The sequence below is a fragment of the Ambystoma mexicanum genome, chromosome 7p (genome assembly GCF_040938575.1).
Source record: "Ambystoma mexicanum isolate Mex_15411 chromosome 7p, UKY_AmexF1_1, whole genome shotgun sequence".
NCBI lineage: Eukaryota > Metazoa > Chordata > Amphibia > Caudata > Ambystomatidae > Ambystoma > Ambystoma mexicanum.
Genome location: NC_090939.1, coordinates 352,093,832 through 352,117,942, shown reverse-complemented (window position 1 = coordinate 352,117,942; position 24,111 = coordinate 352,093,832). Strand labels below are relative to the sequence as shown.

Here is a 24,111-nt window from a genome sequence, read left to right as displayed (position 1 = left end):
GCTGGCAGCTTACTGTTCGCTGAGCTTACATGTGAGTTTCGGTCGGTAGTTGTTATGTGAGGCTGTGTAGTTTCGTTTGTTGCAGTGTAGTAAGTGCATGTTTGTTGTGCTATATAGGTATGGTTGTGTTTTTGTTAAGAGTGAGGTGTAAGCAGAGGGATGAGTTTTTCGGTTTATTCATTTTAGGTTTGGTTAGTGGTGGTGCTTCATCGTACCCCACTTAGTTTTGGCCACCTGTGCAACATATCATGGCCATTGTGTGCACTGTGGTGAGGTAGGGGGCTCCCTCCTATATTCTGTGCAGAGTTGTGGTTTGTTGGGTTGTTAGCAGAGGAGGGGGACCTTTTATGTGCCCTTGAGTTTCCTGGGCTCTATGGTTTTATCTGTTTGGGGGGCGATACTCTTTCCCCATCAATTCAAATGCCCTCTCTCTGTGGTTCAACTTAAGACATTTATATCTATCTCCTTACGAACAAGTGTTTGTTCGTTCTTTGGGATGTGGATGTTCATTTTTTTTTATCCAGTTTTGAGCTGAAGAGCCAGGCTTTTAGGATGGCCCTTCATGTTTTATATTTCTCTCGGGAGCGATTCAAATGTTAGTGGCTAGGTGAAAGAATGCTGATCCACCTCGTTTTCCTGGTGTATGGTTTAGGTTCCAGCCGAACGTCGTTGTTGGATAGGAGTGGTCTGGTCAGCTGGTAAATGGTATTCTTTTGTAAGAATTCTGCTCCTTGGCCATGAATTGCTCTGTTTGTTATGCACATTGTTTTTTTTTTACTGACATCTTTAGCGTGGGAGTGATGTGGTCCCTTTGTGAGTTTGAGGAGAGGTCTGGCTGCTGTGCCTTTGTATACTCTGCATTTACTTGTGATTCTAGGGTAAGCTCGTTGTCAATTAGGATTCCAATGATTGTGACCCTTAAGTAGTTTGATGTACACAGGTTTGAAAGCCTGCTGTACTCTCCTTGTTGAGCGATTGAAGTGTTTTGTGTGGAATTCCAATGGTGTGCCTTGTGTGAAGATTGATTGATTTATAGATGTCTGGTGGGCTTGGGTGCATTGGGGAGACTTCTTTTGTTTTTATCTTTCACCAGCTTGAGTAATCTCTTCTGATATTTGCTTTAAACTTTGCAGATTATTCTGTGGTTCCAGGATGGGTGGGGACATGTTGCATGGTCTGGTTGGTTGTGTATGAGCCGCTATGTCAGTGAAGTGGTCTGCAAGATTATCCCATTTTGTGAGTGTACCGGATTGCATCCAGGTGAATCTCATTTATTGTGTTGAATATTTTTATAGTTGTTGGTGGCTTTTGGTTCTCATAGTATTTCATTTTGGCTTTGAGAATGTCCTTTTTGTATGCTCAGATTTTTTTCTTTTTGACCGGTTGTAGTTTTTCCTCCTAGTTCAAGTCTCTGGTTTGTATTTTTCCTTGTATTGAGGTGGGGTGTAAACAATCTTGCAACTGCCTTATGTGATGAGATGAAGGGGTTTTTCAGGGATATACTGTCACATTTCAGCTATCCATTTCTGGCTTGGGTCTGCTTTTTCCTCTAGGTTGGTCCGTCCAGGTTTGCGGTTGGTTTAGAGTTTTCCAGTTTTTTCAAGTTACTACTTTTGATGGTATTAAATTTTCTTTTCCAGTTTGTGGGGAGCTTTTGGGACTGTTTAGTTGGATCACTAAGATCATTAATGGTGTGATGAGGTGATCGCTCCATACTGTTTTTTATTTTTTTTGCATTCGTGGTGCAGCTAAGATCAATTCTTTAGTTGCCTCAGATTGCGTCTAAGAGTGCATCATGCTGTATGTATTGCTCCTTTAACCATCTGACATAGTTTCATTTTCTCAAGCTGCTAGATTAGTGATTTTTGGCAGTTTGTGTTCTCTTCTTCAAACCATATGGAAGTCCCTGGGGATTCGCTAATGATCATTGTTTGATGGCAAGGTTTGTGATGGCTTCTATGAAGGTGTCCACAAAGGTTGCATCGGTGGTCTACAGAGGCAAATGAATGTGAGGTTTGTTTGAGAGTTTGTGGTCAGGTGAAGGATGAGGGATTTGCAGTTTCTGTTCAGCAGGTCTGTGTTTATTTTCCGGTGTGCAAGCCCTCCTCCCTTGTTTTGTTTTTGGGTAGACTGTTAGCTAGCAAAGTTTCTGTGAGCAATAAGATTTGTACTCTGCTACCGTAGATTGTGTATCTCTCTAGCATGTTTGAACATTGATCTTGCGTTGATATTGCAGTGTATTTAAACCATGCTTTTTTTTCCTTGGTTTTGTCTTATGGTTTCCTTGTTATCCTCAGGATGTGAGGTGTGTTCTGTAGGGTCTGATTCATCATTGATTAGATTGCTATGTTTCGTTTTTGGGTACCTGATTTCTTCTGGTTCCTCTTCTGTATCTTGTTGCAGGTGCCCTAGAGTTTTGGTGATGTATGGAGTGAGGGTTTAGTTTTCTTTCGTGTTCCGGATTTTTCTGGTCTTTTCCTGTGTGGTCCTGGTATCTTGCTGGAGTGTCTCATCATTGTTGGTGGTCATGAATTGTTCTGGTGGGTGGTCCATCGCAAGGTATAGAGTTGGCTTTAAAGATGTTTCCCTTCTGTCATGCTTATGGGTGTGTGCTCTGTCGTGTCCGTTTGTTGCTGTGGTTCCACCATTCTCCTAGTTTTCACTCCCCATCATTGTGTTCTGTGTCGTGGCATATTTGTTCCTTTAGGAGTCTTCTAGTTGAATGTTTGTGTTATTGGGGTTGGGTCGCAGGTACTCCTCCCCCACCGGCAAAGCCTTTTCTGAGTTTTGTTAGGTTTGTAGTTGTCCTTTGGCTTCTTTGTGGTTTTTGGTGGCCTTTTGATTCTGGATCGGGGGGGGGGAGGTGTGGCGTTTTACGGTCTGAGAGGTAAGAAATTGGTTATAGAGGGGATTTTAGGGCAGAGGTGGATGGTGCTTACTGTGTGCGCACCCGGGGTGTCCTTATCCTTTGATGCTGTCTGTGAAGTCTACATTCCGTGGTTAATCCATAACCGATTAAGTGGTTTCTCGCTACTGTAATTCAGTAGCCACATTTACAAACCCCATGATTTCCTTGACTTGTCCACTAACCAACTTCCAGATGTATGTAATTGGCTGCTCTTGCAATGTGAACTATGAGTTATGACCACATGACTGACTAGATGTTCATTACAAACCTCTTTCAGCACACCTTATTTTGTATTTATGTATCAAATGGACTATCCATGCCATATGCAATATAGGGCACAATTTTGAGACTTGGCACAATTTTGGGACTAAGTGCGAAAGGGACCACTGAGATGAACCACACGGGTCAGTATGTCTGCAGCACCCCACAGTTTATTGCTTTTGGGCGAAGGACCAATGGTCAGCCTTGAACCATAATGGAGTAGGTTCTATGGAGCCTAGAACACACACTTGCATGCACTCTCCCAACAGGTACAACTATGCTACACCACCACTCCAACAAAAATGGAAATGTTAACCACAAATGTAATCCTCAAACCTTTTGGGGGTAACATTATTTTGACCCTACTAAAGCAATTCCCCCCCCCCCCATCCCCTTGACACACAGCCATTTGCACTCCCAACCCCTGAGATCCTCGCACCCACAACATCCAAAATCTGTGCTTGCAGTCACTGGAATCGCCAACCTACACCTTATCGGCCCCCTCCGAAACCACAATTTTCACACCACTTCCACCATCTCTACATCGCGTCAGACTGACCTCCAATGGTTTGACCCATCCTTAAGGCACCCTGCCTCGCAGGATTCGCCATCCATCCACATACCAGAGGCATCATGAGCAGCAAACCCCCTTGTTCCAAACAATGCTGTCACTCAGCTTGACATATCCCCGCCCCACTTCCACCACCTTCAAAGGCACCAGTAACTCTGATAAACCCTTCCTTGTTAACGAGGACTCTTCACCTTTGCAACGTCACCCACCTGGACCTGAACTTCCCGATCACATTTTTCTTGGTATGCCTCTCTGACAACACTGTCCATTGCTGCATTCACCATGTCCCCATACTCGATTGTGTACTGCACTCCACCACAAAGCTATCTTGGCCTGAGCTTGCTACTCTGCTTCCTGTCCCTCATGAGCTCAAATGGTGCACACCCATACACCTTGACTGCACCAGTTAACTCCACACTCCCAATTCAAAACATTTGCTGACTGTATCGCCTCTTTAAACTTGTTGGCGTGCTCAACGATTAGCACTGGGGTTATAAAACACTGTCCTGTGGACCGTGTTGATGCAAACTCAATCTAACTTCAGGTTTAGTCTCAATAACAAAATGTACCAACACCTCAAACGGTCTCAGAACATACTCCACCACAAAATTGTAATCCACCATCCACACCCATTTTGCTATTCTGGGTGACCCACATATTCTGGATAACACTGATCCTAGGTCCTTGTTGGCTACAACATGAACCAGCAGTTTACGATCCATACTCGACACATAAGGCTAAAGTTAACCCCCACAGTGTGCGAAAATGCTTGGGACGCCCAGCATACAGCCAATGCCTCCCTCTCAATCATGGCATACCTAAACTAAGGGTCTTGCAAAACACTTGATGCAAATGTTATGTTTGTAGTCCCCGTCCACATTCCTCCTCACTGTATCAAATTTCCTTGACAATTCTCTACTTGAAACCACATTCCTTTTGAGTATTTTTTTCTTCTGCATAACTGGGGGAAAAACGTAATGCACATCGATCTTTAGGAATGAACACCACTGTTCCTTCGATTCAGACACCCCATATAGGTTTGAACCTGGTCCTTGAGATTCCAATTGTGTGGCCCTGTATGCCCTGCTAAAGTGCACAGCAATTGGTGTCCCAGCATGGATTAGCTATGCTGTCTCTCATAATGACAGAGTGAGGCTGCAATACCAATAATACACATTACATTTCTCATATCATACAAATGCCTCATCTGAACATGTCTTGAGTCCTCTCACCACATTAAGTAAAATACTTCAATGTTTGGTATTAAATCTGATGTCAGTCGTTGGCATTAAGTATCTTTCAACTCTTTAGATCGTTCAATTTAGCTAAAGCTGGATGTATTGTGAGGATTCATCCACTCCAGTTAGGCGTCCTGCGTTTTCTCTGTCACAGGCACCATTCTGTTTGGACTATTTATGTATGCACGTCACACAAGGTCACCGCCCCCCACCCACATTTTGTGAGTAATAGCTGTTAGAAATGTACATGAGTCGGGACTCTAGGATGCTTCACCAGTCAACATTAGCTTGTTGCAGCTCCTTCTGAAGAATATTGCATTGGCTTCCTACAGAGACAAAATGTGCTTCAATGACTGCTCCACCCACACGTGCTGCAACTGGGCTTTGCTCTTCCACCCTGCCCCATGTGTCCCTCTCCCCCGTTTCTATTTAACTATGGCCTCCTCCCCTGTTTGTCGGGTGCACTGCTGCAATGCCAAAATGCATGTCCTTGTGTGCCACTTGGATGCTCTTGGCTGATTCTTATGTTGCCCTAGCCAGATAGTGTCTTTTCCAAATAAACAGATACATTCACAGTCTTTACCTGATCGTGACATTGCATGTGCCCATTATCCAATCTCTAATGTACTCTTCTATCATACCAGTAAAGTTGCATGTGGTGATGAGCATCCTCAATGCTGTGATCCAGCTGGCCATGTATTCATCTGCCCATTGCAATTTGGAGAAGAATCCATAGCCGTTGTTATCAAAAGCTGTCCTGGGCATTAGTCTTAGCAGTGCATAGTGGTGGTGAGATTTATGGATGCTTAGCTTACCATAAATGGCAAATTTCTGGGTTTTTCTATTTGACTTTGAACCATAAGGTCCCTTTACAGTTTTTGTTTTTTCTTTACTGAACTTCACAGGATTTTACCATTAATTTGCTACATCTTCCTAATTTCGTACTCGCCTCAATAAAGTAGCATTTCGGGCTGATATAGGAAGTTTCAGCTTATGCCATTCCCCAACGTCCCAGCCACATTCTGAACACTTCTATGAGCTGAATATTCTAACTTTTTCTTCTTTATTGTCTACGTTCACAAATTGACATAATTGCTGACTTTCTGGACAGTCTCGTGACCCCTGTGCCGTGATGTGTTGGCGAATGGGTCTGTGTATAGCAGACATTTTGAAACTGCATTGTCAGCCAATCTTGGACAATTCAAGCTGAGAGTTTACCCTTGCACCGCTCCTAGACCTATTCTTACTGATTTTCCATCTGCAATCCAGGCTAGAGCACCTGCTTGGAAGAGTTTTAGCACACCTGCTATTAACTTCAAAAATGGCATCAGCCATGGCTATCCCTCCTGCCCAGAGGCCAACACCAGCAGCAGCTGGAGGGCCTGGACAAAGTTCAAAAGCACAATGATGCAGAGGAGGGTCAAGCGGACCAAGGAGCTGAGATGAAGGAAATCCCTACCTCCAGCACCCAAAGGTAATCCTGGGGTGGCAATATCTTTACACCATACGAGGGGGTAACAAAAACTTGGGCTACCCATGTTGAATGCATTGAGTGGAATCCTACTTGGTCACGGACAGTACACTTTTGGTATCACCTCCATGTGCTGCCACACCCACTCATACCACCCAGGTGTTCTGAGAAAGGCTGTTCCTTTCTCAGGAAGTAGTAGGCTGTCTTCCTCTCATCTGCAACCGCTACTGCCACCACACGGGATACTCCTGTAAGGCAGATTATCCCACCCGCTACCTTGCACGCCATAAAAGAGGCTATGCTCCATATCTTTACAAGACACCCGTACTGTAATCTATTTTTTTTTTTTTTTGGTCCATGCACAAGGTGTAGGGAGAAATGCTTTGCTGTGGTTGCAAGGTGAACTGTAAAATCGCTTGAGCTGTGTTGTCCCCCTAGGTGCAGACTTTTATCCTTTTAGTGCTTTGGATGCTGTTGATCATTGTGCGCGGATTCAGAAATGCAATAATAATGCAAAAATGTATATATAATTCCTGCCAGTGTACTTGTACTAGCCCCCATTTCCAGTGTCACCAACCCTACCTCCTTCACTCCTGGTGCACTGAAGTGACTTGTGCATATCATATGTTGTAAAACTGCAAATAACCTTGCATGCACGTTTGTGTATTAGAACGCCTTGCAAACCTGAGAGCTGTCAGTGTTATTAAAGCTGTTAATGATGACTCTGCTTTCTTTAGGTTCCTCTATGCACTGATTGGCAATGGGGCAGTTGTCGACAGAACCTTGTGGTCTGATCCAATCACTACCAAAACAAGTACGAATGTAACTTTGGATGTCAACTAGCATTCATTTTAAGATATGCAAGCGCTTGTCCAGTTTAAATCTAAGCAAAGGAATAGACCCTTTGCTGAAGGGTTGTTGAGTCCTACTCTTGGATTGTGTAGTACCCTAAATGTAATCTCCATGCCATACCACTTCTGGTTACAAGACATTATTTTGTTCTGCAAGGTGATTGGCACTCTATCATACGTACTAGCACCCTGGTTCTGCTGCACCTGAAATATAAGCATTTGGTCAGGACTGGTTTATTACCTTGTGATATGGTCTGTATGGAATTTGCATTTTTTGGTAGTTCAATGGGCCCTCCTTGTATTTGATGCAATGTTTGTTCTACGTTCTTCAAGAGCTGAGTGTGGGTACATTTGATGGCAGCTCCCAAAACCATTGATATCGTATCTGGTGTTTTGCTGCTATAGAAGTAATGGGGGACAGTGGGCACTGTGGTGTCTGGTGTAGAATCAGAACTTACTTATTCTGTGAATATCTTGACCAAACTGTTAGTGAATGTATTAACATACTGTGTTTTTCCCGAAAGTGAAAAGTACGGACACCCTTGATACTTGGCCGGGACGACGAAGTGGCGGGATGATCGTTATCACTTCAATCCTGAGTGTTCTTCTGTTCTTCTTGCTGGCCGGTTTTATTACAGCTGTAGTGGCTAATGTACTGTAAGTAGACGGGACTCGTCATGTGACGTACCTAATATGAACTAGTTTCACCGGTTGAGTCGCTGGCTAAGATGGTGCTGCATCAGAGTGAAACGTCCGTGTGTGTAATGGTGTTCAACTGACCTGTTCTCTTCTACAGGAGTGGAGGACAACCTGGCATTGAAACTAGTAGACATGAAACTCGGACCACTCAGCAAGCGATGCCGAAAGCTCAGGCCAGCACAGAACCACCCTATTCATCTGTAAACACAGTTTCAACCGAGAGGGAACGCTATGCTGCAAAGCCCCAGGCATGAGGTAACCATGTTGTGTGGTTTACTAAATTAGTGTTGTGGGGTCTGCCAGGCGTTTAAGTAGGAGATGTTGGAACCGTTCCTTCATTAGTCTACAAAACATACATTTGTAATCATTTGAGAGAGCAACGGTTTGTAAACTTAAGAGAGTTCACATAGGTTTGGCATTTCCCTCTGTGCTGCTGCCCCTCCCATCCTGTGAGTGGGATTGGAGGGTGAAAATGTATAAAGCCTGTATTACAGTAGTGAATTGAATGTGGACCCATTGCAAAGCACTGGAAGTCTTCAGTTCCTGCCATTTTGAAACTGTCAGATAAAGAACCAACATTGGGGCACTGATAGTTCAGAATTTCTAACATGAACCGGCAAGTGGAGGAAGCACAACTGTGCTGTTTTCAAATCCTTTAGCTGTGTGGGTTGGAAAACATTTAATATTCGCACATGTGGCAGGTGGGATCTGTGAACAAAAGCACTGCAAAATCCCATATGCCTGGATTTTTCTAATGAGTGGCATTTTAACATGAATGGGGAGTAGGATGAGGGAGCTTGTTCAAATTTAGGATGGAGGGATACTGGATGTCCTTGTGTGAAGGCTTATGGTTCTTAGGCTGTGGCGGGTGGACACCTTCTGTGGCAGGATGAATTGGCGTGGTTGATAACTGGGTGAAATTGTGAATGCCTGAATGGATATCCATCTATATTAAGTGTGATTTAGATTCATTTTATGTAGATCAATGTGAATGACTGTTTGTTAAAATGTAAATTGAGGTAACCCCAAATGATGGGTCTGAAGGGAGTCTGGAGATGATCTGGGTCAAGCAACCCAATGGGAAAGGTCCTCCAATTCCTAAATGGAATAAACCATGCAGGACACCAACCTCTTAGCATTAGTAGCACGATAAATGGTTGTGGCAGGAAGAGAAGTGAATGTGCAATGCACTTGGCCTCCAGATTAGTAATTGTGTAAAATGTACACATTTGTGTGTGCATATATTGACCACCCACTTCACTTTGCATTACATGAATCCACACCAGCCTGAGCTAAAAGCAGGGAGAATACATAGGTACCCACTGTAAATGAGTTCTGCAAGGATGTTATACTGATTGAAATACCTTGTGCACTTCATAGTGCAAATGATGAAAATTGCACTGAGGGCCTTCTTTGCGCATGTGAAAAAGTAACCAGACCCAAGTACGCACTTATCCTTTTCAAGAAATGTACCTCCAATGTGAACTCTCATAAAGGGAAGGGATTGTATAGCAATGAACCCTTCCACCGGCAGAAGCACACATGAGTTGCCTATAGATAATGTTGTTCCTACCACTAATTGCAACAAACCGCTAAATCAAAACGGGAGATGGGACAGGGAAAAGGGTCCAGGTTCTGCTCCCTGCACCAAGCTGAGCATTTACAGCATCTGCGGGCATAAACGGATTTAATGACTGGCCTTCAAGCTGAAAGGAGTGCATCACACTACTTGTATCTCAGACTCTCGGGAGTCCAGCATGTAGGTTCAGACTACAGTGGTTCGGGTGGAGCACCTGCCACTCTGACAGAGAAGGTCCACCCTCAATGAGAGACGCACGAGAGCAAATGGACCTGTCCACAAGCTCCAGGCCCAGTCCATAGTGATCATAATCAAGGTGGACCCAAGCCAGTAGTCTCCATTGTAAGAAGGTGATTGGTGGGAACACAGAGCAGAACAGAGTCTCATTCAGTTGTTGGTGCGTCCCACCACCCAAAGCTCCCGGCAGAGGAAAGTTCCAGTCAGATATCTGCCATGCTGTTCTGACTATGGGATATGCTGACCAATGTGTCCGGCAGGCTCCTTGCTTCTTTAGAGGCAAGGATCCTACACTAATTTGCTTGTTGGAGTGATGCTTTGGCCACCGCCTTGTCCATCGGGACTAGCACACATTTGGTTCAAGGAGAGGAAGGCAAACGTGACCAACACATGTTATGACTTGTTAATCTGCAATTGTAACCACTGACACAACATTGTGTGCAACTGAGCCACCAGCACTAACAAAATTCATGAGGCCAAGTAAATGCAGGGAGACTGTCTGGAACCTTTTTTTGGCATTGGATGATCTGAGCTATCTGAAGAAAGTTTGCAATTCTGTCCTCTGGTGCGAGGGCCCTGCCCAGGTTAATATCCAGGACCACACTGACCAACCTGAGAATGTGATGTGTGAGACTGTGCTGTCAAAAACCCTTTTGAAGTTCAGGCAATTGCATGAAACTTCAACCGACTGCATGTGTGGTACAGGTGTGCTGATCCCTGAGTTTGGGGAGTGAGTCAGGGTTAGCGAGTCATACAGGTAGGGAAATAGATGGATGCCTTCCCTCAACCAGAGCCAACAGTTTAGTGAACATTCAGGGTGCAGAAGAAAATTTGGTCCGCAGAACTCTGAATTGATAGTAGGAGGGCCCCACTGCGAATCCCTGGTACTTATGCTTCTGATGTAATGGCACATGAAGTAGGTGTCTAAAGATCCAAGGGACACAAACCAGCCCTGCGGATCAAGAGCCAGAACGATCTGGGCTAGGGTGACGCTCCTCCAACTCGTTCTTGCATGGGTACTAGTTCAGCAGCTTTGGATGGGGGGGGGTGATGCATGGACCCCATCTTTTTTTGGAGCCAGGAGTATAGAGCATACCAACTTCAGCACCATTTGGAATGGTGCACCAGTTGTATGGCACCCTCCCCCATAAACTCATGACCCTCCAATAAGGGGGTCCAGAACCATACTGGGGCTGCCTAGAAGAGGGGGGTGGGGGTCCAGAGGGCATTGTGGAGGGGCCATAATCCTGATTCATGACCTGCAAATGCCAAGCATCGGACACGGTATAATGCCAATCCTTGCTGCACAGATTACCCCACCCTCAGCCCTCCTTTGGAGTAGAGGGAGAAAAGTCCCCCCTCAGTGGGGCTTTGCACCTGGGACTGCAGAGGGGACTACAGTGAAGTAATGTGACCTCCTGAGCTCCACAACCTCTAATCTGACTTGGGAATTCCACAATAAGGTGCCTTACCCTGCCATTGTAGCCGTAGGTTAAGCAGAGTTGAAACTACCTTCTAGCTGTGGTCATTTATGGCTTCATCCAATTACTCCAGTGTCCTTGGGTGACGCACCTTTGTAGGCATTTGCTTTTGTCCAGAAGCTTTTTCTAGATTATAATTGTTCTTTTATAACATGCTTAATACCAGAGATTGGTTTCAAACGCAGGATCAGAACCTGTGTTGCGCTGTTGTCTTGCTTCCAAAACAAACTCGTTACCCCTGAGCTATTGCCCATGAACCCAGTTCTTCATCCAGCAATGCCACTGTACCCGTTGCAATTACATGAGCTACACAATGCAGTTTTTTGGCCAGATTTGTCTTGACACCGTCCTTTTCAAGTGTTCAACTTTGTCTGCGACACCGTCCGAAAGGAAATTTGGGCAGTGCACAAAATGCATTTTCTACCGATGGGGACCATCTAACAAGCCAAACCCATCCTCTTGCTTTCCTCGTCGGGGCCAAATGGAGGCTGGTGGGTGGAGGTGAAAGACTAGCTTTTTAAGTTTGGTGTTGCCTGTACCACTAAGCTCTTTGAGCAAATGTACCTTTCCGCTCATGCTTCCAAGGGTGCCAGGCAATGCTTTCTGGCAGTATGTCAACTTTAGGTACAGAGGCTGATTTCTCAGAGGCTTCCAAGAGGCGGGGGTGAGATCAGCTTCCTAGTTGAAAGGCAACAAGATCTCCCTTGGAGCTACCTCATCCATAATAGCAGTCTTCTCAAATTGAGCTTTTGGTTTGTGGTGGCTGACTGGCCCAGTATCTCAATTAACTTCATAATCCTTTTTTGGAAGGAGCTGGGGGGCTTTCAGTTGGTGTTGAAAGGATCTCAATCTTGGGAGGAATCTAGGCCACTGGTCTAACCAATCTACCCAAAATTCCTTTGGGAAAATCAGTATGTCTGGTTCCAACCCAAACTGTATTGGATCACCCTTCTCATTGAAGACTTCAGTTCTTTGACATAACCATGCCCAACTGGAACGGGACATAACCTAGAGGGGCTGGTGACTGGGGCTTGAGATCCAATGGCGGAGCTGCTCAGTGCTGGGACAAATAGACTACCTTGTGAGCTTGTGCTGAGCCGGCAGGTGTAGGGTTGCGGTCCTTGCAGCTCATCCTAGTGTAGGTCGGCCTGTTGGTGAGACCAGTCCCGAACCCAGAAACATTGGTGCTGGGGTCCTTGGCATACATGTCTAGAACCTTGAGCTGGAATGGTTTCTATTCCTAGAGTGGAGGATTGAGGCGCACAGTATCCATAATGTTCCCATTGTGGCGGCCCTTTTCGTTCTGGGTTGGGAATTTAATGTCCTAAGCCTGTGTCAGTCACCGCATCTTCAAAGAGGTCCTTTTTGTTACAGACAAAAAAAGGAAAAAAATTGTCAAATGATTTTTCACTCAAATCTTCATGGTGCATGTTTCAGATAATCCTTAGTCCTACGATTGTGCTCCTTGCCATTCGGTAAAAACCTGATACTGTGGATAATTGAGTTCGATGACTGTCTCCTACAATCTGCACGTCTTGAAGTTCGAGGTCTTACTGGTGTGTAACATGGCGCAGGTTTTTTTTATAATTTAGAAAGAAATGGTGTTCCAGAAGCATGAGGTGGGGGCACGTCTGGTGAGGGGCACTGTTGTCGTGTACAAGTCCAGATGTCCTATCAGCGCATAGAGGTGTTGAGCACAGATGCTCCCCGCCCACCCGGTGATAAGTTTCAAAGGACTGGACAGATCTTGTAAATGAGAAATCAGTGGGAGGAAGGAATCCATTCAGTTTTGTGGAGACTAACCCAGTACTCCATATGAAGGCCCTAGAACAGAGAAGCCGTAGTACTGACACAGTAGTGTAACGCTAGAAACTATGGTGTCCTAAATGGCTGTGTTCCTGCCTACTCTATGCAATGTAGCAGCAATGAAATTATGAGATTGTTTACTGTTAACACTACTTTGTGGGCAAAAGTTGCCATGAGTGCCTTGTAGCCCTGGTATAAATATAGCATTTGTGGAGCAGGACCTTCATTGCTCGTGGTATTGTCTTGGGGTTCTTGGTGTGCATTCCCCTGAGGGGCACTGGACACACTGCCTGGCTAACTTCTAGGATTGCAACAATTGTTCACATCCTGGATCTCCACCCCAATGAGAATCTGCACTGCGCAACTTCGTTGGATGCCCTTTACTCCTTGTCTTCCATGGAATGGTGTTTCAGCAAAACTGATTGGTCCAAATCCCACAAAAGGGAAATGCACATTCCACAAAATAAATGATAGCCCTAGATGGCTTTGCTGAATGGTGTGTTAACAAATTAAATGTCATGAATACCAAAACCCCTCTAATGTAGTTAGTCTTGCAGAAAGCAAAGTATGCTCTAAAAGTATTGCTTTCACTGCTTACGCCAGTGAATCTTGTGCTCTGTAGTACTCGGAGGACTGTTCCGTTCTTTGGTAAGCTTTACCCACAACCAACACCATTCAAATCAGTCTTGACTTTCACTTGACAAGGAACTGTCAGCCCTTTCCATTTTGTGTTTATAAGGTGAGTGGTATGTCCTGACGCGGTCACTTAAACCACTTGACTAGGTTACTTGAGGTAGACCCCAAACACTGTGGAAAAACCGGTCTAAATGTGCTTGTGGATCCCTTCAGACAAAACCTATCCTAGGAGTTGGTGTTGGTGTTGGTGCTGGACTGGTTTCTTTGGGGCTTGTGTATTGCTGGACAAAGATATGTTGAACAAATGAAAGGGCACACTCTTGAGTAACTTCCTACAAGCTTTGAGGTCTCTTGTAGACCTTTTAGGTAAACCATTTTCTAGCCTCATTTTCTGCTTCATTCTTGAAGTCCACCTGAAGCCAGAAGTTCTTGAAAACACAACACACACCTGTATGTGCATCCCTTCTATTCTAAGCATGTCCATTCAGGATGAAACCTCAAACCTAGTTCAAGGCTACTGTCTCCGATTTAAATGGTTGTGCGCTTCAAATGTAAAGGGTGTCTTGGTCACTCTGCACAGCAATACCTCATTGGGCCTTTTATTTTTGGTAGGCTAGGGAAGGGCTGGTAGCCTAGTGAAGCAATGACCAAGATAAATACATGGATGTCTAGTGTATGATGGGCTATGCTGGCAGTCTTACTGTGTGGATAGTGGTGATGTAAAGACGCCTGGTACACAAGTGTTCAGAAACGTTACTTAAAAATTGATATGCACATAAGGGCTGTTGCTGGGTTAACAATTCAGTCGAGTAGTTGGAAAGTGTTTCTCCTCCCTGCCCCCCATTTATTGTGGGCAGGCATTACATCCTTCACTGTCTCCTGGGGTGGCTGTACCTCCTGCAGCCTCCCCTTGAACTATAGTGTCCCTCAGGGATCTGTGCTAGTACCCTTACATTTCTCTCTACACCTCCCTTCTCTCACCAGTAATCTCCTCTTTCGGCATTTCCCACCACTTCAACGCTGATGACACCCAACTCTTTCTTACCTTCTCCTCCTTTACACCTGACCTCCACCACACTTTCCTCCTGCCTCACAGCCATAAAAAAACTGGATGTCATCCCACTTTCTCTCAATATTGACAAGCCTGAGGTGCTATTCTTCCTTCCCAACACTCTCTCCCCCCTTCACCCCCTCCCTTCATCCACTTTCCACCTTCTAACGTCCCCATAGCTACCCTTGCCTGCAACATTGGCCTCCATCTTGACTCCCCTCTCTCTCCTTCTCCACCCACATCTCTCTAACCTCCAGAACCTGTCGTCACCACCTCTTCAAGATCCGCTCCTCTCTCACATTCCACGGCTCCAAACTCCTAATCTCCTCTATTTTTTTATTTTTTTTCGCCCGCCTCTTCTATTGCGCCTCTCTTCTTTGGACTCCTTGTCTCTCGCCTAACTCCCATAAAATCCATCTACCACTCCTCTATTCGTACCCTGTCTCCTTGGCTCTCAAGACTCAATTTCTCCCTCTCTCACCTCGACTGGCTTCCCTTCCTCTCACCTGAAATTTTCATTTCCTCTGCCTTGTCTACAAAACTCTCCATGACCTGCCCCCACCTTTCTTCCCTCTTTTTATTTACCCTCCTGCTATCTCCGATCTGCTGACCTCTACCTCCTCTCTTTACCCCCACCTCCATGTACCTCCTTGCGCTTCCGCTTCTTCCAACTCTAAACACGTGATTGTGCAGAGTAAACCAGGCAGACCAAGTCTTCAGAGTTTCAATGATACTCGTGTTGTCCTTTAATGTGTCAGCAATGTATAAGATCACTTTTTGTATATAGCAAGGTGTGTATGCATGTATTGCATTGTTTTTACAGAAAATATAATATGGTTAACGACTTTGATTTGACCCATATTGGCTAGTAACTTGGCAGCATATTATTTATGCACATGTCTGTATTTGGTGCATCACTTGCTTAAAATTAAAATGTTTATTCAGACTCAAACTGTGGGCATTAATTCGGATGTGAACGCTTGCTTTGCCTGCTTGACATTAAGCACGCTTTTATTTTCATTTGTTATCGCTTCAGTGTATGGACCAGGCGTTTCAGGATGACCACCTCAGCTGATTTGCTTAACAAAGCAATGTTGGTCTTCAGTCCTTGCTGGCCTTCCAAAGACTCTGTCCATGCTTTTATGATGAAAGTATTCACTTTAAAATGTTGTGCTGATTCTTAAACTGGTATTCTTTTTAGGATGTTTGATCATTTCCATGCTATTAAGAGCATGACTCGTATTTAGCTTGCACTAAGTCTGTATTTATATTTGAATTAATAAAGATTTCATATTTGTGATGCTGTCCTTTTTTGGTATTAAAAGTAGTATGCAAGAAGCTAGCTTGGTGTCGCTAGCCTAACACTTTTCTCTGAAGGGACATACAGTAACTCAATAGTACTGGACAGCTCAGCTCTATCAAGGAGTTTCTCCCATTTAATGGTTGCCCCTCAAATTGGGTAATGTTGCTATTCTGCTATATTTTCCACCTCTTCATATAGTCTGACTATCCTCCCCAAATGATGGGACTTGTAAATGTATCCTTAAAGAACATCATGATAGTGGCCAGTCTACTTACTTTTTGTCTTTTGTTTATTGGTTTCACAAATTAAAACCTGTCACATATTTGACATCTGCTCCTCAGAGGAGATTCCAATCCATTCTGAACATGCAAAATAATTGGTATACACAATTTCCAACAAAGAATACTTTTTTTTTGTTTAGCAGAAACATAATATCAATTGGATGATGTGCCCCATACATGGCACATCAGCTACCCTTCCTAAATTTCCCCCTATGCTTAGGACAATTTCAAGAAACTTTGTGGCTGCCAATACCAGACTAGTGCTCTCACCCAAGAGAACCCATTCCCACCTTGTTCAGCCGATAGTTTTGGAGATAGTTTGGGAGTGGGTGACATGACACCCTTAAAGCATTCCAGCGAACAAGTTCTCATTAAGTGCAATAAAGTTTCCATCCTCCCCACACGACAATATCTACAGTGTGAATTTAACAATTCTGTTAGTTCAGAAACGACCCTATAGTATGTATATTATGTTGGCCTGAAATCGCATCATGCACGATAACATTGCCAGCACAGAATCATCAACGTATTGAGAATAACCGGAGGGTGTCCATTTTGTGAAATATCCACAATTAGCTTTTTCTTTCCTGTAAAACTGCTTTGTAAAATGTATTCTATACTTCGAGCTCATGCACGTTGCGAGGCCACAGCCTGAATGCTGAAAGACACAGACAGGAATGTCAAACAATACAGAAATACTTTGTTTTTCTCACTCACGACGTCCTTGGAGGCGAACAGAAAACTGCATTTAATCAGCGGCCCTGGTGCCGGCCTGTCTTGCAAACTCTGTAGCAATAGGTAGTGAAAGCATGAATTATATTCTTTCTAGTAGTACTCCTTCGCGGAGAATGGTGATTTTCTTCCTCCACGGTCTTACCCATGATGCATGAATAGAAATGCACAGATAACGTGCTAAAGAATGTCATTCTCCTACAAACGCGATATCCTTGCTGTACTAAGAGCTCTACGTTCTCCATAACAAAACTGTCTCTGCTACTGTTTCTAGAAGATGTATATTTAGATACATTATGGGTGGTTTGTATTGCCTTCTAAAGATTGCATGTCATGTATAAATATTGCTGCTTGAGTGTTGCTCGCTCTCTTGCGTCTCACAAGGTCTGGGTACACACGTTGCGAGATGTTAGACCCCAGTCGGCCGACTGAGAATACTTTGAAGTAAAACCAGACTTGTTTGGAAAAGCGAACCTCGTGTCTGTCGTGTCACTAGCATATGGTGATTGTGCCTTAGTTCCCATATGAGGTCTTTACGGCCTGGCAATTTAACTATCAATTTTCTTCCTTGAGAGTTGGCCCTCTCAAGTGTCCATAATATTCAATCTGCATCATAGAAGATCTCTATAGTTGGGCAAGGGAAACCTTTACAAATAGAGTGGGAACTTATTCAAACTTTTGTGCTCCCTACTCTGGTTTGGTTTCAGACTGTCCGCATCTCTCCTCTCCAACTTTGCTATCAAGTCCATATCCTGAACCTTTCTTAACGCTTTTTTTTTTCTCATGCTTGCTGGGTTGGCCACCCAGTCCTCCAACTTAATATTTCAACTCACTAGTGGCCTCCATTTCCCCCATCTCCTTGGGCAGCTGTCGTGGCCACATCTCGCCATTTTAGAATTGCTGTTGAGGACTGCTAGGTTATAAAAGATCAAGATCTTCCATAGCACTATTGAGGTTCATATTTTGGATAGTGGCCATTGAGAGGGAGGATGGTAACCTCAGGATCCTTCGCCAGAAGAACCATTCCAATACTGCCTAAGTTTCCCAAGAGATTCAGCATTACTTCCTCACTATCGGTCACGATTTGCACGATCTTTTGTCGGTAGAAGGTTGAGCGGAATTGGATTGAGCGGAATTGGGAGGATCTCCCATATTTAAAAGCTGCACCCTGAGTTTTTCTTTTTTTTTTTTACTTTCTCCCTCAACAAGAGGTAATAGTCCTGCTGATTTATAATGACCACACCAAGCTAGGTGATGGGGTCGACTAACTCCAATTCGATGTTCTAATCCTTCCACACAAACCTCTGCGCCAACGATGATGCCAAGATCTTCGATTTTGGCTATCAGGTAGTCATTGAAGGCTTAGATTTGCCTTTGTTGGCCAGTAGGTGGTTGATCCATGAAGAGAATGTTGTTGGCGTCCACGGTATCGCATTTATCCTCGGTGGGAATGCTTGCACCCACTTCTGCGTACCCTAATGGGTATCAATTTTCCTCCAAAGTTGACCCTTTGCTGTTCATCTAATTAGGATGTATGTGTTTGTACAAGGTCCTCATGACCCCGAGCAAATCTTAGGGGTAGTTCCAATTCCACAACTTTGTCCATAGGTGCGCCCTATTTACCCCATCAAAGGCCTGCTCCAGGTCCATGAAGGCCACATATACACAGGCTTTTGACTCTATAGCATTTTGCTTCAGGAACACATTCAAGGAATTCCACACTCCTTTCACAAATACGGTTTGCTGGGGGTCTAGCCTTCCCGTGTCTGTGGCCCATGTGGTAAGATCTCGCAGCAACAACGCAAACCGTTTCCCCATGGAATCCAAAAGGGCGATCAGGCGATCATTTCTTGGATCGCCACGGTCACCATTTATAAAAAATGGGGACTATAATGGCCTCTTGCCATGTTATTGGAGCTGGTAAACGTAATCTGTTTAAAGATCGAATGAACCATTCCCCCATGCCTCGCTATTCTCCTTTTGCATCTGATTTGACATCCCATCTCGGCCTGCTGCTCTCAAAGCACCCGGCCTGTGTATTAATCTATTCTCTTGTGCGTCACATATAAATCCATGTCCCACCACTAGCTGCCTTCATTTTGCACCCTATGGCTTGCATTTTAGCAAACATGAGGGTCTACTGGGACACCCGTTTTGCTTCACTAACTTGGCCCATCATGTAGGTGGACCTAAATGAGCCCCAATTGTTGAGGTCCCATAGGTCTGTGTGTGTGTGTGTGTGTGTGTGTGTGTGTGTGTGTGTGTATTTATTTATTTATTTATTTCTTTAAACCTTTTTGGAGCATCTTTTCGGAGTACTTTATTCTTGGAGCCATAGATGAGCGGAGCCATTTCTGTTTACAAAGGCGAATCAAAGGCGAATCAACTCAAAGGTACTCGAGCACATACTCCTTTAGAGCCTTCATATATCCCTTCACATCTGCCTCCTCGCTACCACTAATGTGTAATCGTAAGCATGTTTGTGGCCTCACTTTTGTTACTATTGGGCTTAGAATCCTTAAACTCTGAGAATCCAAAGGTATTCTAGCTCCAACTTGTTCCGTTCATTGATATCTTCATATTGCTCAGCCATTCTTGCAATGGCCTGACCTTTTATCCTCCTGTTATTTTGCCCCTCCCTCCCCAGGTGATCTCAACTGATGCCATAAGATTCATAGTACGGAGTGGGCTGGTGTCAAGGAGGGTGATGGCCAAGAGATCATGGTCACTATGAAGTTGCTTGATTTCAAATATAACCACACATAATATCTGGTGTCTAGACTATTGTTTTGTGTCCAAACATGATCTCTGTACACCCTACCCCATGTGCATGCTCCAGGTTGATGCCCATTAATTTGAGCATGTAACGTGGAGTGATCTCTAGCCTTTGTCTATAGTACCACTTCGTCTGTGTTCAAAGTGAGAAAAGGGGAACAGAATTTAGTAGATCAAATACAGTGGGTTTATGTAAAAAGGGAAAAAAACCTATTATGGAACCAATTAAAATTACTGCACCCTAGGTAAACGAGAGAAGAGACGATTGAGGTGTTGAATGATGGCGCAGAAATACCCTTAAGCAACAGCTCTATGGTGGATAATAATTCACTGCATAACAGTTTAATTAGACTGCAATCTTTAGGGGTTACATCCGTGCCTGTGGATGTATTGGACATGGAGGTTCTAGATAACGGGACAAGAATATTGGATCTAATCTATCAAGAACGACAGATTTGGAAAAACTTAATGATAATAATAGTCCATGGGAAACATGCAATGAGGAACAATCAACACTGTGAACAAATTGGAGGCTATTGCAGTGACTTTGGATGCAGTATTTGGACTATGCACCTCCCTTATGAAGGAACACCGGGAACTGAATATGGTAGTAGCTAAAATTGTTGATATTGTGCTGCATAAGTCAATGTGTAGATAGCCGGATGGTGGCAAACGAGGCTAATGAAAGGCAAAATGGGGACACTTCAGTGATCTATGTGCTGTTTCAGCAGATGATTTGAGGAATGTGCATGAAATTATGGTGAACAAATATCTGGCAGTTCACAGAACCTGATCATTAACTCTGTAGGTGAGAAAGCGCTCTGTTGGCAGCGTAATAAAAAATGGGCAAGTAAAGTGTGACCATGGTACCGCTGCTTATTTGAAACCCCCACCCCTAAAAAGAACTGCGCCTCATTGGCTGAGATGCAAAAGAAGGAAGTTGTATGTGTAAAGGTAATGGGTTTGATTTAAAGATTAAATCCAATGAAATGTAAAAACCTGCAGACACCAGATAATAATGGTGGACCGACTGATAAATGGTTGAAGGGCACAGAGAAGGATAACAGGAATGTTAGAATACCAGTGAAACATACAGTACACCAGTTAGAGAATCGGCATCGGGAAGACCCGCAAGTTATTTACTAATACTTTCAGCCGATTGGCTTTGTATATACAACATTACACAGGTTACAGTTAGACATTAAAACAATTAGTTACAAATGCAATGGCCACCAAGTACAATTATTCTTCTGGAAAAGTACTGATGGCATTGAATATACCACAACCTATGCATAATGTTAAAAACCCTTAAAACATGTGTTTGATATTTGTGTGTTCAATCAAGGATGGTCCTAATTTTCAACCAGACAAGATATTGTCAAGCGAACCAGACAGTAATATTCGAACCAATAAGTAAAGATAGTACACTGAATGCCAATGAACTGGATCTCCTAGCTAAAGGACTTTCGTTTGTCCAGTAGCCACATCTGATGCATTTTAATGTGAAATGGAACCACATCGTTTTTTTCGTAACATCACATTGAAACACTTTTTTGAAGTCTATGTAGCCAGTTAGAATTAAGAAAGGACTGGTATCACTGAAGATTGAGGACATTAAGATGATTACAGGATTTAAAACTAAATCCCATTTCAATCCACCACCACACACATCTCCCCCCCCCCCCCCCTTTGAGGTATTAGCTTTTGAAAACATTGTGATAAAGCAAATGCATCAAGCTATTAAGCAAAGCAATTAGCAGGACAACTTTAGTAAGGCAGAAGGAGTGAGCCTCAAAAAATGTGTGATAAACATGAACTGTTAAGTCTACAGACAAAGGGGTGGCATTGTTGGTATGGAAACCAAAATATGAAAGAGAATGCTCACGGCTTCTGTCTGAACTATCCTACAAAAAATTGGACCATGACCCCACTTTTAGATTACAGGAGCAGATCACAAGCCTGATGAGTCATGCGAGGAATGGTGCTTTTTGTGCAAAATTCACCCAAAGGTGCACAAAAAAGTAGACCATCCTCCTGTGAGACCTATAGTTTGTTATAGATTCCATCCTGGAGCCACTTTCTGTTTATACAGAATTTTTCTTAAAACTGTTTGTGCTGAAAATGCCAGCATATGTCAAAGTTACAAGTGACATGATACGAAACATTAGGGACATCCAAATTCAACCAAGCGATATTCTAGTGACCATGGACGTTGAGTCGCTATACGTGTTAGACCTCGCTCATCACAACACGATAACTATGGCACCGCCTCTCCCAACTAGAAGCAAAAAAGACATTGCAGCAGATAAGATACTCTGACTGCTTCTTCCGGCCATTAATAACCCATCTAGTAAGTCAGACCCAATTACACTAGTAAAAGTCTTCAATGAGGCTATGACCAAGGCTCTGGATGCTACGGCACTGATCACACTTCGGAAAGGTAGACAGAAATCCCACATTAATGACTGGTTCACACCCCAACTCAAAGAACTTGGACTACAAAAAAGAAAGTTCCACTCAATCTGGCGTCACTCGCCCACTGACGAGAACAAGGCCAAACTCGCCAACCTCTATAAGAGTGAAATAATCAATTCTAAAAAGAAAAATACCTTTTAATGACAGAATATCCAAGGTGAAGTCAGACATCAAAGAACTATTTTCCATCCTCTGGGAAATGGAATCACCAATACCACAGGTTGACAACACTCCTAAGGACAAACCCTGGTGTACTGGCATACAAAACGCGCTTTCAAATAAAATCTCTTCACTCCAACTTAAAATGGCCAATAAGAAAGTGTCACTGGCCACCCCGGAGCACATACCTCCCCCCCTATAATCTCACCAGACAGTCTCACCTCACCCTTTAGTTTTAGGAAAATTTCCATTATTGAGACTGAAGAAGTCATACTCTCACTAAAACCATCTAATTGCAAAGGAGACCATTGCTCAGCCCAAATTCTAAAAGTAGCAGCTAGAGATTTGGCTCCCTTCACCTCCAAGCTCATCAATGCATCATTCAAGCAGAACCTAGTCCCCAACAACCTTAAAGAATCTTGGCTACTCCCACTGCTTAAAAGACATACCCTAGACCCATCCATCCCTACCAACTACAGACCCATCACCACAGTCCCCTTTTTACTTAAAATTATTTCAAATACAGGACTACCTAGAAACCAAATGCCTACTAGGATCACGTCAGTCTGGCTTCCGCCCCCTCCACGGCACAGAAACAGCCTTAATAGACCTTAAGACCCGAATTGAAGGACAATGGGAAATCAACTTTGCTACTCCTACTTGACCCTTCTGCAGCCTTTGACCTGGTGGATCATGCAGTCTTGTGCAACCACTTCAAGTTGGCTGCCTATTTTTCAAGTGATGCCATAACCTGGATCCAGTCCTTCCTTGCCAACCGTACAATGAGTCTTCTCCCCGTCAGCAGCTGCTGATCCCATACAACTCTCCTGTGGTGTACCTCAGGGTTCATGTGTCTCCCCTACCCTGTATAACATCTTTACTAAGCCCTTGTTTGACAAGCTAGACAGACTGGGTGTCACCTACACCAACTATGCAGATGACACCCATATCCTCATTCCCCTTTCGGGTGACCTCTTGGAGGACTCTGCCTTAGTAAACAAGATATACCTCCTCATTCAGGCATGGATGGCATCTGCTTGAACAAAGACAAAACGGAGCTACTGATCCTAGGTTCAGAGACGGCTATTAAAAAACTCAACCCTAGCTATGCATCCTTCAACATTGATAACAACATTATCAAAGTGATGCCAGTATTCAAAACTCTAGGCTTTTACCTTGACTCGGCTCTTATCCTTAAGAAGCAAATCAACTCACTAGCATCTTCAACAGCTTTCACTTGTATCTGATCCGAGTATGCAGAACATTTCTCTATGAAACGAGCTGCATCACACTGGCCCATGCACTTATATTATCCAAACTAGATTACTGCAATGCTTTATACGCAGGATCTAATAAATATATCACCGACAAACTTCAAAGATCCCAAAACAATGCTCTTAGGGCTGCCTTAAACATCCCTAAAAGAGAGCACATCTCCAGTTACAGAAGAAATGTCCACTGGCTTCAGATTAACGATGGGATCCTCCTTAAAACACTCTCTCACGTCCAAATGCCTAAACAACATAGCTTCACCTTATCTGGCTGAAAGAATTAATAGCAGATCAAGGGACAACTAGTGATTCTCCTAACAATAACA

The 24,111-nt window shown here is 43.9% G+C and overlaps 1 protein-coding gene across 1 annotated transcript in view; it reads left to right on the top strand.

Annotated features, from left to right (window-relative positions):
- Positions 1-16,087, top strand: part of LOC138526572 (uroplakin-3a-like) — an 81,633-nt gene extending 65,546 nt beyond the window's left edge. Inside the window, exons 4-7 of the mRNA XM_069637354.1 lie at positions 7,187-7,263; positions 7,825-7,957; positions 8,097-8,254; positions 15,826-16,087. Coding sequence (XP_069493455.1) covers positions 7,187-7,263; positions 7,825-7,957; positions 8,097-8,253 — 367 coding nt within the window. The 3' untranslated portion in view covers position 8,254; positions 15,826-16,087. The remainder of the gene's footprint in view (positions 1-7,186; positions 7,264-7,824; positions 7,958-8,096; positions 8,255-15,825) is intronic.
- Positions 16,088-24,111: the final 8,024 nt, after the last annotated feature.